The sequence below is a fragment of the Syngnathus acus genome, chromosome 11, assembly GCF_901709675.1.
Source record: "Syngnathus acus chromosome 11, fSynAcu1.2, whole genome shotgun sequence".
Classification (NCBI taxonomy): Eukaryota; Metazoa; Chordata; class Actinopteri; order Syngnathiformes; family Syngnathidae; genus Syngnathus; species Syngnathus acus.
In genome coordinates, this window is record NC_051096.1 from 2,986,037 (window position 1) to 2,998,718 (window position 12,682).

General features: G+C 47.8%; 4 protein-coding genes and 1 long non-coding RNA gene across 5 annotated transcripts in view; 3 read left to right on the plus strand and 2 right to left on the minus strand.

Moving 5' to 3' along the window:
• LOC119130302 (H-2 class I histocompatibility antigen, alpha chain-like) overlaps positions 1-12,682 on the plus strand; it is a 346,995-nt gene that overhangs the window by 82,568 nt on the left and 251,745 nt on the right. The window lies entirely within an intron of this gene.
• LOC119130478 overlaps positions 1-12,682 on the minus strand; it is a 340,541-nt gene that overhangs the window by 78,877 nt on the left and 248,982 nt on the right. The window lies entirely within an intron of this gene.
• Positions 108-4,643, minus strand: klhl43 (kelch-like family member 43). Its single transcript, XM_037263898.1, has 7 exons — positions 4,420-4,643; positions 3,405-3,830; positions 3,186-3,334; positions 2,752-3,098; positions 2,031-2,330; positions 1,780-1,955; positions 108-1,696 (listed from the first exon to the last, which is right to left on the minus strand). The coding sequence occupies exons 2-7, from the start codon at positions 3,710-3,712 to the stop codon at positions 892-894; spliced, it is 2,085 nt and encodes a 694-aa protein (XP_037119793.1). The 5' UTR covers positions 3,713-3,830; positions 4,420-4,643; the 3' UTR covers positions 108-891.
• eloa (elongin A) lies at positions 5,419-10,366 on the plus strand. Its single transcript, XM_037263905.1, has 11 exons — positions 5,419-5,531; positions 6,493-6,549; positions 6,625-6,737; positions 6,821-7,664; positions 7,764-7,875; positions 8,013-8,165; positions 8,250-8,347; positions 8,550-8,730; positions 8,834-8,963; positions 9,039-9,193; positions 9,268-10,366. The coding sequence occupies exons 1-11, from the start codon at positions 5,460-5,462 to the stop codon at positions 9,327-9,329; spliced, it is 1,977 nt and encodes a 658-aa protein (XP_037119800.1). The 5' UTR covers positions 5,419-5,459; the 3' UTR covers positions 9,330-10,366.
• On the plus strand, positions 10,793-12,567 carry pithd1 (PITH (C-terminal proteasome-interacting domain of thioredoxin-like) domain containing 1). Its single transcript, XM_037264223.1, has 6 exons — positions 10,793-11,183; positions 11,469-11,512; positions 11,658-11,735; positions 11,876-11,980; positions 12,068-12,176; positions 12,242-12,567. Exons 1-6 carry the CDS (start codon positions 10,995-10,997, stop codon positions 12,341-12,343), a joined length of 627 nt encoding a protein of 208 aa, XP_037120118.1. The 5' UTR covers positions 10,793-10,994; the 3' UTR covers positions 12,344-12,567.

The window sequence follows — 12,682 nt, forward strand, 5'->3', positions numbered from 1 at the left end:
AAAAGTTTGCTAGCTGATGTCATAAATTTTGTATTATGCAGATGGAAAGTCTTGACGGAAAAGCAAAAAAAAACATCATTCCCAGTGAGGATAATATAGAAGACGACTTTTCATTCAATTTGCGTTTTATTCAGTGAAACCCCAAAATTTGACAGTCATCGACACAAGGGTGAGGATAAGCTGACTCGGCCCCTCCCTGTTCTTAACAAATTGGCGTCTCACCGGTTCACTGTACTGAACATGTTTCACTTATTTTAAGGCACGGCTTGTTTCTTCCTCTCATTGCGTCTTAAACAGTACGTTAACTGTGATGTTGCCAACATATAAATCACCACATCTATATTTTTTCTTCCATATTTTCCTTCTCCCCGAAATGCTGCAACAGAAGCGAATTGTCGTCGCTGGCCGATTGGCTCCCGGTTTGATGGAAACATTCCAAGCGCTTCCACTCATCTCGTTTCCTCTTTCATCATCCCTGCTCCCGCTTTCCCGTTCTCGGGAGATTCCCCTCGCCAAAATATCGCTCATTTTCATCCCTCTTAGATCATGGCGCACACCGCAAGTGTTAATCTTTTTTTGAAATATAGTGACTGGAATTAAATCAGTCAGTGTACGTTCACTGCTGTACTTGAATTTAATCAAAAGGTTTACGCTAATTGAAACATTTTAATGTGACCAGGCTTAAGTCACAACAATGCATTTCATTCCAAATTTTATTGTCTAATTACTTGTAGGTTTGGATCAATGCTTATTTAATCAGTTTTATCAGGAAATGTCCCAATGGCGCCATTTGATTGCAATCCATATGGTTTTCTGCGCTGATTTCCATCAGTGATGAATATCACGTTGAGCAGAAGTGCCGACCCAGCCGGCTGTCTTCGGCAGATGTTTTTACGCTGTGACGCTTTGTGGTGGCGCCGTTCCGCTCAGGTTCTTCCCGGCTGGCTGTTGCGGCTGCGACTCCTCGTGGGCAGGTGTGTTGCGGTGCTGCTGACGGCGGGGCAAGTGCCGCGGCGGCAGGGCCAGCGCGCAGCACGACACCCCCACCGTGGGCTCGGGCAGGTCCTCCGCGCGGGCCCAGCTGTCCGTCGCCGGGGCGTAGGTCTGGACTGCAGCCTTGTAGCGCTTCTCTGCCTCGTTCCAGCCTCCGATGAGGTACAGCGTGTCGGCCCCCAGGATGGACAGACCGGCCGTGCTCACGCCAAGGGGTAGCGGGGCGGCGCGACTCCACGCCCCGTCGCCCTCAGGGGAGAACACCTCCACAGCCAGGACGTCCACCCGCTCACCGCCGGGCCCCAGCTGGCTCCCGCCCACCACGTACACCTTGCCGCCCAGCGTGGCGGAGCAGTGCCAACCACGGGGCATCTCCAAGGCGGGTTTTTCGCTCCAGGTGTCTCCCTCCACGCTGTAGCAGGCCACGGAGCGCGAGTAGGCGCAGTTGACGTAGCCGCCCGTCACCAGGATGTCGCCTGACGGCAGGGTGGCGCTGGAGTGGCAGCAGCGCGGCACCTCCATGGGGGCCCGCATCTGCCAGGCATTGGCCGAGGGCAGGTAGCTCTCCACTGTGGCCAGCAGGCCCTCCACGTTACGGCCGCCTGTGGCAAACAAGCGCCCCCCGCTGGCCGACAGCGAGAAATGTGTGCGGCGTTGCCGCATATTGGCCAGGTGCAGCCACGTGTTGAAGCGAGGGTCGTATCTGCAAAACGAAATTGTTTTGCAATTTTGATTATTTAAACCCTTAAGTGACTGTTTCAATTTTTTTTCTCGGCCGTCTCTGACCTGCTCAGAGTGCTGACGGCGTGCTTGGCCTGGTTGCGGGCGTCGTTCTGATCCTCGCCGCCCGCCACGTACAAGAAGCCGTCCATGACCGCCACGCATTGGTTGAAGCTCTTAGCCGGCAGCTGGGTGAGATGACGCCAGGCCGCGCCGCCCTCGCGAGGCTCCCGCCACAGCACCTGCTCATCGGACGGGGTCAAAGGTCAAGGTGCGATTTCCATGTGAGGGAAATGGATTGATGCGGTGAGACTGACCTCGCGGCTGAGGGCGCGTTCGGTGAGGGACGGACGCCCGCCGACAGCGATCAGGGCGTGCTGGCTGCCCCGGACCTGAGTGCGGCGGGACTGCAGGGCATTCTGCTGGTAGGGCAGCAGGTGGTAGTTCATGGCTTCCACCAGCAGGCGGTGGCACTGCGGGTCCTGCATCATGCGGGGCACTGTCTGGATCTGGCTCACCAGCTCACCCGCCGGGATGGTCTCCAGGCGGACGTGAGACAGCAGCGCTGCCGCGTGAGGCTGACGGGATGCCTCGAAGTCCAGCCACTTCATAGCCAGCTAAGAAAATGCGGCGCCAAAACATCGGGTCAGTTTGACTTTCACACGTTCAAAAAAAAATTTTACTTTTTTAATTATTTGAAAAATGCAGCTTTATTGTAATGTGGACAAGGACACCCCCTATTGGTGGTGTTTATAATGCAGCGCGACTCTTCTGGTGTCACCTACTGGAGCTGCAGCTGCTCGCTGTTCTGTTTTTACGCTCGAATGAAAATAGACTTGAGGCCGCCGAGCCATGTGGGAAATTCCTCCCCTATTAGAGCCCGGGTCGGGTTTAGGATTGTTTAGTATCTATTTAACTATCTTGCTTTACTTTTTGTTTTTATTCTTAACGATGTAATCCCATTTTTGTCAGGAAAAGCCTACTCGAACATCTGAAGTTCATTCGCGAGCAAAACGCTTCAATGCGGATGGCGTGTACCTGGAAGGTGACCATCTCGGAGGGCAGCACCAAGGAATCGTCCTGAAGGAAGGCGCAGATCTGCTCCAGCGTGAGCTGCGTGAACAGCGACGTGTCGGCAAACTGCACAAAGTTGTCCAGCACGAAGCGGCGGGCGGCGTCGCACACGGCCGGCAGCCCGTAGGCGGCGGCGATGTTCCACACGTACACGCACGTCTGCACGTTGAGCTCGGCCAGCAAGAACTCGGTGCACATCTTGAGGAGCTGCGGAATCTGCAGCGTGGACGCCGCCGACACCGTGCAACCGATGGTGTACAACGACATGTGCACCCGGCCAAGGTAGGCGAACGTGATCACATTGGCAAGACCTGATGGGCACACCAGGAAAAGTCTACACACCCCTGCTGGACCTGGATGTTTTTAGCTTGTTGGTTTGGATGCCGTTTTGGTCCTACCAAGAGGCGAAAGGGAAGGCAGCTCCAGACGCTTCATGTCAGGATCTTTGGCCAGGATCTCCCTGAAGTACTGACTGATGGATGAGATCACCAGCTTGTGGACGTCAAAAGATTTGGTCTTGCAGCTCAACTCCAGATCGGTCAGGAACCTAATGAGGAACATCACCCGTTTATTTGCGTCAGATGACCTTCTTCCAAGATAACAATTGTTGAACTCACTTCTCCTGGCGCATCTTGCTGAGCTCCTCCAGCATGGCGTTGCCGTGGAGCGGGCGCGTGAGCTCGCTGCCCAGCCCCAGCCCGCGTTCGCCGACCTTGAGGACGGGCGGCGGCAGCGGCAGGTTGAGACTGTTCAGCTGGGCGATGTCCAACGCCGCCATTTGCTCAATCTTTTTAACGGCGCTCTCCACCACCACTACCACGCCGCCGTCGCGCCGCTCCACCTTCAGGGTCGGCGAGGTCGTCTCCACCACGACCTGGTCCGGAGGTGATTTTTTCACACGCAGGGTCTTCTTCTTGGGGGCCATCTCACTTCCTGTTGCTCGCTAATCTTAAGAATTTTCTGTCAGATACCAAACAATTCCTTCCTTCTGTCTTTCCTTTGCTCTTCCTCCTTATCTGACGTTTGGACACAACACACTGCACCTACAAAGATGGGAAAATTTTGTTGCATGAGCAATACTAACATGGGCAACTTTTCCCCTGTGATAGTGAAGTCAAGCACAAATTTTGCAGCTTTGGATTAGTGTGAAACTTTGCAGTGTTTCTGTATGAAATAATTGTCACGGTGGTTTCAGAGGGAAATGACGGCAACTCCATTTGGCTCGGATAAATCGGGCCGTCTGACATTATTTCCAAAAGGACCTAGCCAACAGCTGCACCCGGGTCACCCCCATCTTGTCCTCCATGTGTGGGTCCTCTGATCTGAGCTATTTCAAATGACACCTCCACTCGATGTGATCTCATGCTGCGGTCGCTTACATTCGAGTGCATTGGATCATGTTCCCATTTGTGCTGATATCATCGGAAAGTGTTGGCGCGCTTGCTAGTTTGTTTACGTCAGTTACACTTGGATGGAAACAAAAATTTAGCCCGCTATGGCATTTAGCATGCAAGTCTTCTTTTTCCAAGAAGCCCTTTGGGCCTATAATGCTACTGTAAAACTTGAGAACCACATCACCAGGCTGTTATGCTGCCTGATTAAAATCTAATAAATGAAAACAAGTCGTTTTACCTTCCTCTCCGCTGGACTTGAACCCTTTTCCCCTTTCTGTTGCTTTGTTGATGTTTCCACTTATTGCTCACCACTCTGTCCACCTGTCACTCAATCAGGGTGCCGTGTTGTGTCTGTTTGTGTTGGTCCATGTCATAGGGTCCAAGCTGCAGTTGTGACGTAGGCTTCAACCCCCTCAACACATGCAATGTGTGCACTGCCTCCTCGAGAGCACATCAAACCACCTCCATGTCCAAATAGAGGCACCACAGTCTCCGCTGTGCCAGAAATAACCCATAAGAGGCCCCCTTAGTGCAGACCCAACACCCAGAGCCTTCAGGCTTGTGTGATTTGAGTGTTCAAAATGAAGCTTCTCATGTTTTCCAAAGAAAAAAAGTTAAAACAATGTGTCATGTAAAATTGGTAATTAATTTTCTTTCAGCTCAATTTTGGCCTTTTCACCTCAATATACACTAAATATAGTCTTACTGATGTATCTGCTGCCCCCAAGCGGTTGAGCGTGTTATCGGTGAACGTAATAAAAATAAAGATATTTAACGTTAAAAAGATATTAAAAAAAATACCACTCTTTCAGAAAAATAATTCACGTGATTATCCGGTCAGTTATATTAAAGACTAGTATTTTAAAAAGTCTGACGAAATTCTGTATATTTTTTTCCTTTTACATTAACATGTTTTCATTACATTACGTTATCAGTTCTATTTTTTTTTTTAAATCCATTAAATGAATAAATCATATGTTTTAAGTTTTTAAAATCAAATAAATTCATACAAACAAAAGAAAAAAATACGTAAACACTTGCTGACGTAAGCAGGTGGGGGTTCTCAGCTGCTCTGACTACTTCCGGTTTCCATGAGCACTCCGTAAACATTTAATATTATTTGCTGATCTGATTTTTTTTAAACGTCAGATTATATGTTACAGTCTTCCATCGCACCTCAATCCAATTTTTAATAACAAAATAACAAGCGGAAACATTGCCTCGCCGCTGACGTTGAGGTGAAGCCACTTCCGGGGCCAGCATTTGCCAGCAGTAAACATGGCGGAGGAGCTGGTGGAAACAGTGGACAGACTTCAGTCCCGGCTCATGGAGAGCCCGGAGCCGCGCAAGGTAACTCATATGCAGATGTGAGCGAGGGGTTCGGTGAAGTGTTTAACAGTGAGCTTTTGCCAACCCGAGGCCATTTGTCAACAGTACCCCGAATGTAGCGGAGGCCTTGGCAGGTCCGGCAGAGGATCTGAAGCGATGCGTTCATAGACATCGGGATTATTGGGCCATCATGTGACGACACTGTACTATATTAGTAATATCGATATGATCAAGCAGTATTACGTTATTACATTACTTAATCTTCAGTTCTAGAGTAGTCTTATGTTTGCATTTAAAGAACAACCCTTTAATAGCATTCCTAATGTTGACTTAATATCTGTACATACATTTGTTTATTGTTTTTTTGTAGTGTACGCACCTGACTGCTACATCCAATCATTTGTTTTCTTGTATTGTTTTATTCATTTCTATCCGTATCTCGCCCCAATATTGGGCCGACAATGTCATAATAAGACTCATTTTGTCTTATTTCAATATCCTTCAATGTATTCTAGTTAATATACAATGTTAACACATCTATTGAGATGCTTTTGTTCAGATGCCTGGTATAGTTCCTTAATTTCCGATGTCATTTGAAAGCATCGTTTGATAGTCACATGCGAAAGATGTAAACAAAAACAAAAACATATAAAAAAGAAAGAATTAACTGCCTATTTAAATTTTGTAAGAATGCACCTGACTTAAGTCAAGGACTGTTGCTTTTGTTTTATTCAGGAAACCCCCCACAGTTCATTTAAATTGATGTTTAGGTTGATTAAGGATATGGACCATTGTAGGTCATTGTAGTCGCAAGCCTACGTGCTAACATACATTAAAAAAAAAAAAAAAATCGGAATGCTGACTTCAGTTATGGTAGCTGTTTATTATGTGCTTCTTATAATATTTATAGTCAAAAGCAGCTCGAGACTATCTACTGCAATCCAGTAAGTTTTTTTTTTCTTTTCTGTATTTCATGTCTTAGCTTCTCAAGACGCTCAAAAGACTCCGCGAGCTGCCGATGACCGTCGACATTCTGGTGGTGAGCTTAACCTACCTGTGTGTCCTTATGCATTCATCTGGCTTTGGATTTCAAGTAACGCTTTGTGTTGTCCAGGCAACTGGAGTGGGAAAGATTGTGAACTCCTTCCGCAAACATGAAGTAGCCGCCGAGATGGCGAAAAACCTGGTGGCCAAGTGGAAGAAACTCGTCCCGCAATCGGCCGACAGGTACGCTGATCATTTGTCGATCTGCACAAGCTCTGGATTGAAAACCATTACCTCGCTCGTTTTTTTCTCTTATTTCTCGACAGTCGAAGCAGCAGCAGTCAGGTGAAAGAGCCAGCACGGCCACATTCTCGAAGTGCCGATGTGGCCGTTAGTAGACGGCGTCGTGACCCCTCCCCCGATGAAGAGGAGGATACCTACGCCGAAGAAGAAGAGGAGCGAGGCTATCGCACCAACTACTCACCTTCACCGCCCCGGCGCCTGCAGTACAGCCCCCCGCAGCCTGGGAGCGACCAGTCCGACAAGTACGACAGCCCCGGGCCGGAACCCGAGCCCAGCCCCTCTCCTCCGCCCCCTCCCCGTATGCCGCCGCTTCCTCGCAAACATGGCAAGCCCAGCAAAGCTGACAAGAACCACCACCACCACGGCGACCACTCGAACCGCGGCAAGGACAGTGAGACGCGGCAGAGGCACATGCCCACGAGCCGCGGCGATGGAAAGAAGCGCAACGCCGACAGGGAACGCAGTCCGCCCGCAAATTCAGCCAAGCATGGCAGGAAGTCAGACGGCGGGAAGCGGGACGACGCCAGGAAGGGAGCAGAAGCACAGGCGGACTCGCCGGGCAGCAAGGAGGGCAACGATGACTTTGAGACGCCCACCAAGTCCTTTGAGTCCTTCCTCACCTACGACGCGCCGACGTCTTCTGCAAAGAAGAAGAAGAAGAAGAGCACACCGGCATCTTCATCCTCGCACGCTCGCGCCGCCACCGCCACGATTACGACAAAGCCGACGTCTTCCAGACGCGACGCTCAATCTCCCGCCTCCTCGTCCTTGCCTTCGTCCTCCAAAAGGAGCAAAGCAAACGGCGTGCAGAGCACAAAGAGGTCTCACTCGGGCGCCTCTTCCACTGTGCCGGAAAAACGAAAAAGGGTAAATTGTGATTTTTAATTTTGAAATATGTTTTCCCTTCATTAATGCAGCTGTGATTTAATAAGGCTCAGCGTCCCCCTAACCACATTTCGTCGACAGGTGGTAGAGGCCGTCCTGTCACTTCCCGAAATCCCCCTGCCGGACATCCAGCCCGATTACAGACCTCTGCCTTCCTTCGACATCACGCCGTTGTCCCCTCAGAGGCGGAAAGGTAAACGACAAGATGAGAAAGTTTGCGTGTGTTTCAATAGGTTGAAATGGGTAAAGGGGGCGGGGCTAACTGGGAGTGGTTGACTCTATCGGTGATGTCGTCGTTGCGCCTCACAATTGCCCGACTCTTCATTCCAGGACCCGTATTCAACGACGAGGAGGACGCCGGCTTCACGGGCAAGCGCTTCAATTCCAAGATGGTGGTCTACTCGGGATCCAAGACCGCCTACCTCCCACGGATGATGACGCTCTACGAGCAGTGCATCCGCGTGCTGCAGAACAACATTGACTGTGAGTTCAATCAGACCAACCGAAAGTCCAAGTGACTCTTCTGCTCCTGAACGGAACCGCTGAGCGTGTCGGCCGCTCTTTCAGCCATCGATGAGGTGGGAGGCGTCCCCTTTGAGATCCTGGGGCCGGTCTTGGAGCGCTGCACTCCGGAGCAGCTGTACCGCATCGAGCAGAGCAATCAGGTCTCACACATTAGCTTGCTCCTTTATTTTGTCTATAAATTCAAACATCGACATATCTTCCACACGTGTGTCAAATTTGACCAAGCCTATATGTCCTATTTAAGTCAAACGTGCACAATTGAAATGGCATAAATATGGCAGCCATTTTGGGCCTACGGTATCCACGGTGATCGTAAACAAATGTTTCATGCCGTTTGCCCAGTGGTTCATAGAGGACTCGAACGAACTGTGGATGCGTCACTGTCAGCGCGACTTCAAGCGAGAGACGCCCCAGGAATACGAGTCCTGGCGGGAGATGTACTTACGGCTGCACGACGAGCGGGAGGCGCGCCTGCGCCGGCTCACACAGAATATTAGCATGGCGCACGCCAACAAGCCCAAAGGTGGATTAGCTTGTCACAATATGACCCGCCCCTTTTCAGTGTCGCCACGGTTACCTTGAAAAAGTAACTTTGCAAAGTAGTCAGATTACTCTTTGTCTGGCAGAGCGGCAAGTCAAGATGGCGTACGTCAACTCCGTGGCCAAGCCGCCTCGGGATGTCCGCCGCCGGCAAGAAAGGTTTGGGACCAGCAACGGTTCTTCAGCGGACTCTGTCAACGCCGCCACGCCTATCAAGTCAGCAACACATCCGGAAACATTCAAAGATCATAAGAAAGAAATAAAATCAGATTTTATTGGCTCTCCTTCCAGAATAAGACCGGCCACCGACTACTCCGGCAGGTCCAGTCCGCCGTCGTCGTCCTCGTCACTCCTCAACACTTCACCCGGATCGTCGCAATCCCCAGCATTGAGCGCCGGAGCCTTACGAGAACGACAGGCCCTCCGGGAAAAGCCCCAAGTGAAAAGTAAGTCTTCAAATGTTGCTTGTCGAGTCACTTCAACATTTCATTTTGTCTTTTTTTTTTTTTTAAACCTCCAGAAATCGCCCCCATGATGGCCAAAACTATCAAAGCTTTCAAGAACAGATTCTCCCGCCGATAAATGTTCCGAATCGAAGCTTTTTATCCAAGGCGTTGTCTTGCGGCTAAACATGAACTTTTGCAGGATCAATACGGGAGGAAAAGGGGTAGAATTTTTTTTTTTTTGACTTGGGCTTTTGTGTTGTTGTTGTTAAATCGCTATTTAAATGACAGCTGTTTCAGTGTGGAAACAAAACGCTCATTTTAGGACAACATTGCACAAATTTACACCAGACATAACATGCGGGGTGAAATCATTTACTCGTTTGTGGAAAGAAGAAATATCCGCCCACAAATTTGTGGCCACCAATTTGGTATAACCTGTGCACAAATTAGTTATTAATGTTTGCATTCCTGGACGTTTGGGTAAGTTATGACAACGCACGTGAGGAATTATACAAGGTGCGCTCGATTTGCTCACCCAGACGTCCAAGTTGTTCATAGGATCGACCCACAAATGAGTATTTCATGCAAATGTTATTTTGTGCCCATTTCATGCAAATGTTATTTTGTGCCCATTTCATGCAAATGTTATTTTGAGTATTATCTCCCTTGCCAGGTCTGAGGCTCTTATACACCAACATTGTTTTTAAAAAAAATTAATAAGGAATTGCTCATTTGTTTTATGTATTTATATCCGCTTTGAATGAAAACGTGATGACTGTCTTTTAAATTGAGTGCATGACGCAAAGCATTCACTGACTGCTCTGAAGTCACACAATACAGTGTTTTGACTTTTTATGAGGGGGGGGCTCAAAAGGATCAACTCACTGCTCTTTTTAAAGTCTTCTTTCCTGCTGTCCACTGTTTGTGCGTGTCCCCCGTGTGTAAATATCCACTTTATCTGCTTCACTGTGACAAACCAGAAGATGAGGAAAACAACCCACAATTAGTTTATTTTCAGAGATGTATTTATGACACTATTAATGACGTAGATCAAATGCCCCTTGCTTGTCTTTGGTGCGCAAAAAGGAAGTAGATGGAAAACCTGTAATTTTACTAGATTTTAATAAATGTTCTATGGTCATTTTTTTATTAAATTTGAATTTTTTGCCCAAACTGTGTGCTCCTGTTGTCGTGTGAGTTTATGCTATAATTTTCTGAAGATTAGAAGGTGGAAATGTCAATTCCTAATTATGCACGTTACATAGTTGGTTAATTTATTGACTGCCAATAACATTAAAAACATTCATGAATTTAAAATACTTTTCCATTATTACAGTGAATTATATAATTAAACTATACTTTGTAGTGTAGAAATAGTACTTTATAACATATTTAGATTTTTTGTTTTTTTTTGTTTTGTCAATTCAATTTAAAATGAATGTTTCGGAAATAACAGAATAAATTACGTCATAATAAAATATAAATGAGGGAGAAAGTAATAATTTAGTCGACATAACTCTAGGAATGAATAAATAAAAACAAGGTTTGGCCCACGAATGGTTTAAATAAAGACTGAAGAACCGCTGTTGAAAATTAATCTTATTTTGAAACTATCGACCCGGAAGTAAACATCAACCTTGCGTTGTTTTGAAGTCGGCGTTTCTCGCACCCGAAAGTATAACTTGTTTCCGTCCCGAGGATATTGCAAGAATCCTCGAGGAGCCTTGGCGTCTCAGTCCCATACTCCATTTAGCACTTTACCGGTCTCTTAGGACGCAAAAGCCCCGTGTCTTTCACCTCCATGTCCGGCCATCACCACCACGACCACGGCTGCAGCTGCGAGGGCGCCCACGAACCAGCCGAGAGGGGCGTCGAGTATGGGCTGTATCGGCGCATCGACACCGACAAGCTGCAGTGCTTGAACGAGAGCAGGGACGGCGACGGCAAGCTGGTGTTCAAGCCGTGGGACCAGCGGAAGGACCGCGACAAGGTAAGAAAACGCCATTTCGATTGAAACATTGATTAGCCATTTAGGCATACCACCTTGGCCACCAGAGGGCAGTATATTAAAGACAAAATGTAAACTGTAGGAATATTGGTTGTTTCTGCATAGAATAAAGAATATGTTGCCTGTGAGCATTATTATTCACTATATATATGGTTTTTTTGTACATTTTATATCATATATGTTGCTTAAAGCTCAACAATTGCCGCAAAACTGAAGCCATTTATTCGGCCATGTAGTAACTAGTGTTATTTTTTCCCCCCCATCCAGTTTGTGGAGAGTGACACAGACGAAGAGCTCTTGTTCAATATCCCGTGAGTTTTAATCGCTTACACAGAGGAGGAATTGTCAAATTTCACAGTTTTGCAAGTGTCAGGGGTTATTCGTCGCGGCAGAGTTGCGTTGCAGCTTTTTGCTGCGTCTCATTTTGTTTTGCTTTTCATTTCTTTCTGTTCTCAGGTTTACTGGCAGCGTCAAACTGAAAGGGATCATCATCTCCGGAGAGGATGACGACTCGCATCCGGCTGAGATACGATTGTGAGTGCTCAGGTTTTCTTCTGGGGTCTGATTGTGATGGGAAAAAAATCGGATTAATCGAAAATATGACTCAACATTTTACTTTGTCTTCAAGTATTGTGCAATATATTCGATTCATTACGTTAATATTTTCCTTCCAGGTACAAGAACATCCCTCATATGTCCTTTGACGACACCGGCCGAGAACCAGAACAAGCTTTCAGACTCAACCGAGACCCCGGCGCTCAGCTGGAGTACCCCACCAAGTGAATTTCGTTCAGCGCGGCTCGAATTACTGACGCATGGACCGGGCGTTCTGTTTTATTTTTATTCCCCCTACATTTGACTTGCAGGATTGCTCGTTTTTCCAATGTCGAGCACCTCTCCATCCACATCTCCAAGAACTTTGGTGCCGAAAGCACCCGGATCTACTACATCGGCCTCAGGGGAGAATATTCAGAGGTCAGAGTTGATTAAAACATTTTGCTTCATCGAACGCTGCTGACTATCGTTTCCCTCTTCTGAAGGCTCACAGACACGAAGTGACGATCTGCACCTACGAGGCGACGGCGAATCCCGCCGATCATAAGGTGGAGAGCATTGTCCCGCAAACCAACTTTATTTCCTGAAGCTTCTCGCCCAAGGATGAAGAGAAGGAGGCTGTCATTGTCGCAGAGCAAGCCAGCGCAATGACTCATTTGCGGCCGCGTGTTGTTGGCGAACTGGTCGAGTGCGAGGCAGACGCAGAGCGCTTAAGTTTGATGAGCTTTCACGGGTGTTTCTTTGCCAATAGAGATAGAATTCACCAGAGTTTGTAATCTATTTCAAATAAAATGCTAAGAACTGACAATCAGGTGAGCAGTTGTTGAATTACTTTTCCCACAAAGGTGCTTGAAAAGTTGTGATTGAAAATTATTTCAGTTCGCGTTATTTGATACACTGGTCAATTTTTATTTCGTTTATATTCA

Bases quoted from the DNA above. Each gene is read 5' to 3' on its own strand.
- klhl43 (XM_037263898.1), bottom strand. From the start codon at position 3,712: ATGGCCCCCAAGAAGAAGACCCTGCGTGTGAAAAAATCACCTCCGGAC. The intron at 2,331-2,751 runs GTACACGCCATC...GCATTTTCTTAG, and splicing joins CCGAGATGGTCACCTTCCAG to CTGGCTATGAAGTGGCTGGA. The intron at 1,956-2,030 runs GTCAGTCTCACC...TCCGATGAGCAG, and splicing joins AACGCGCCCTCAGCCGCGAG to GTGCTGTGGCGGGAGCCTCG.
- eloa (XM_037263905.1), top strand. From the start codon at position 5,460: ATGGCGGAGGAGCTGGTGGAAACAGTGGACAGACTTCAGTCCCGGCTC. The intron at 8,166-8,249 runs GTGAGTTCAATC...CCGCTCTTTCAG, and splicing joins GCTGCAGAACAACATTGACT to CCATCGATGAGGTGGGAGGC. The intron at 9,194-9,267 runs GTAAGTCTTCAA...TTAAACCTCCAG, and splicing joins GGAAAAGCCCCAAGTGAAAA to AAATCGCCCCCATGATGGCC.
- pithd1 (XM_037264223.1), top strand. From the start codon at position 10,995: ATGTCCGGCCATCACCACCACGACCACGGCTGCAGCTGCGAGGGCGCC. The intron at 11,184-11,468 runs GTAAGAAAACGC...CCCCCCATCCAG, and splicing joins AGCGGAAGGACCGCGACAAG to TTTGTGGAGAGTGACACAGA. The intron at 11,981-12,067 runs GTGAATTTCGTT...TTTGACTTGCAG, and splicing joins CAGCTGGAGTACCCCACCAA to GATTGCTCGTTTTTCCAATG.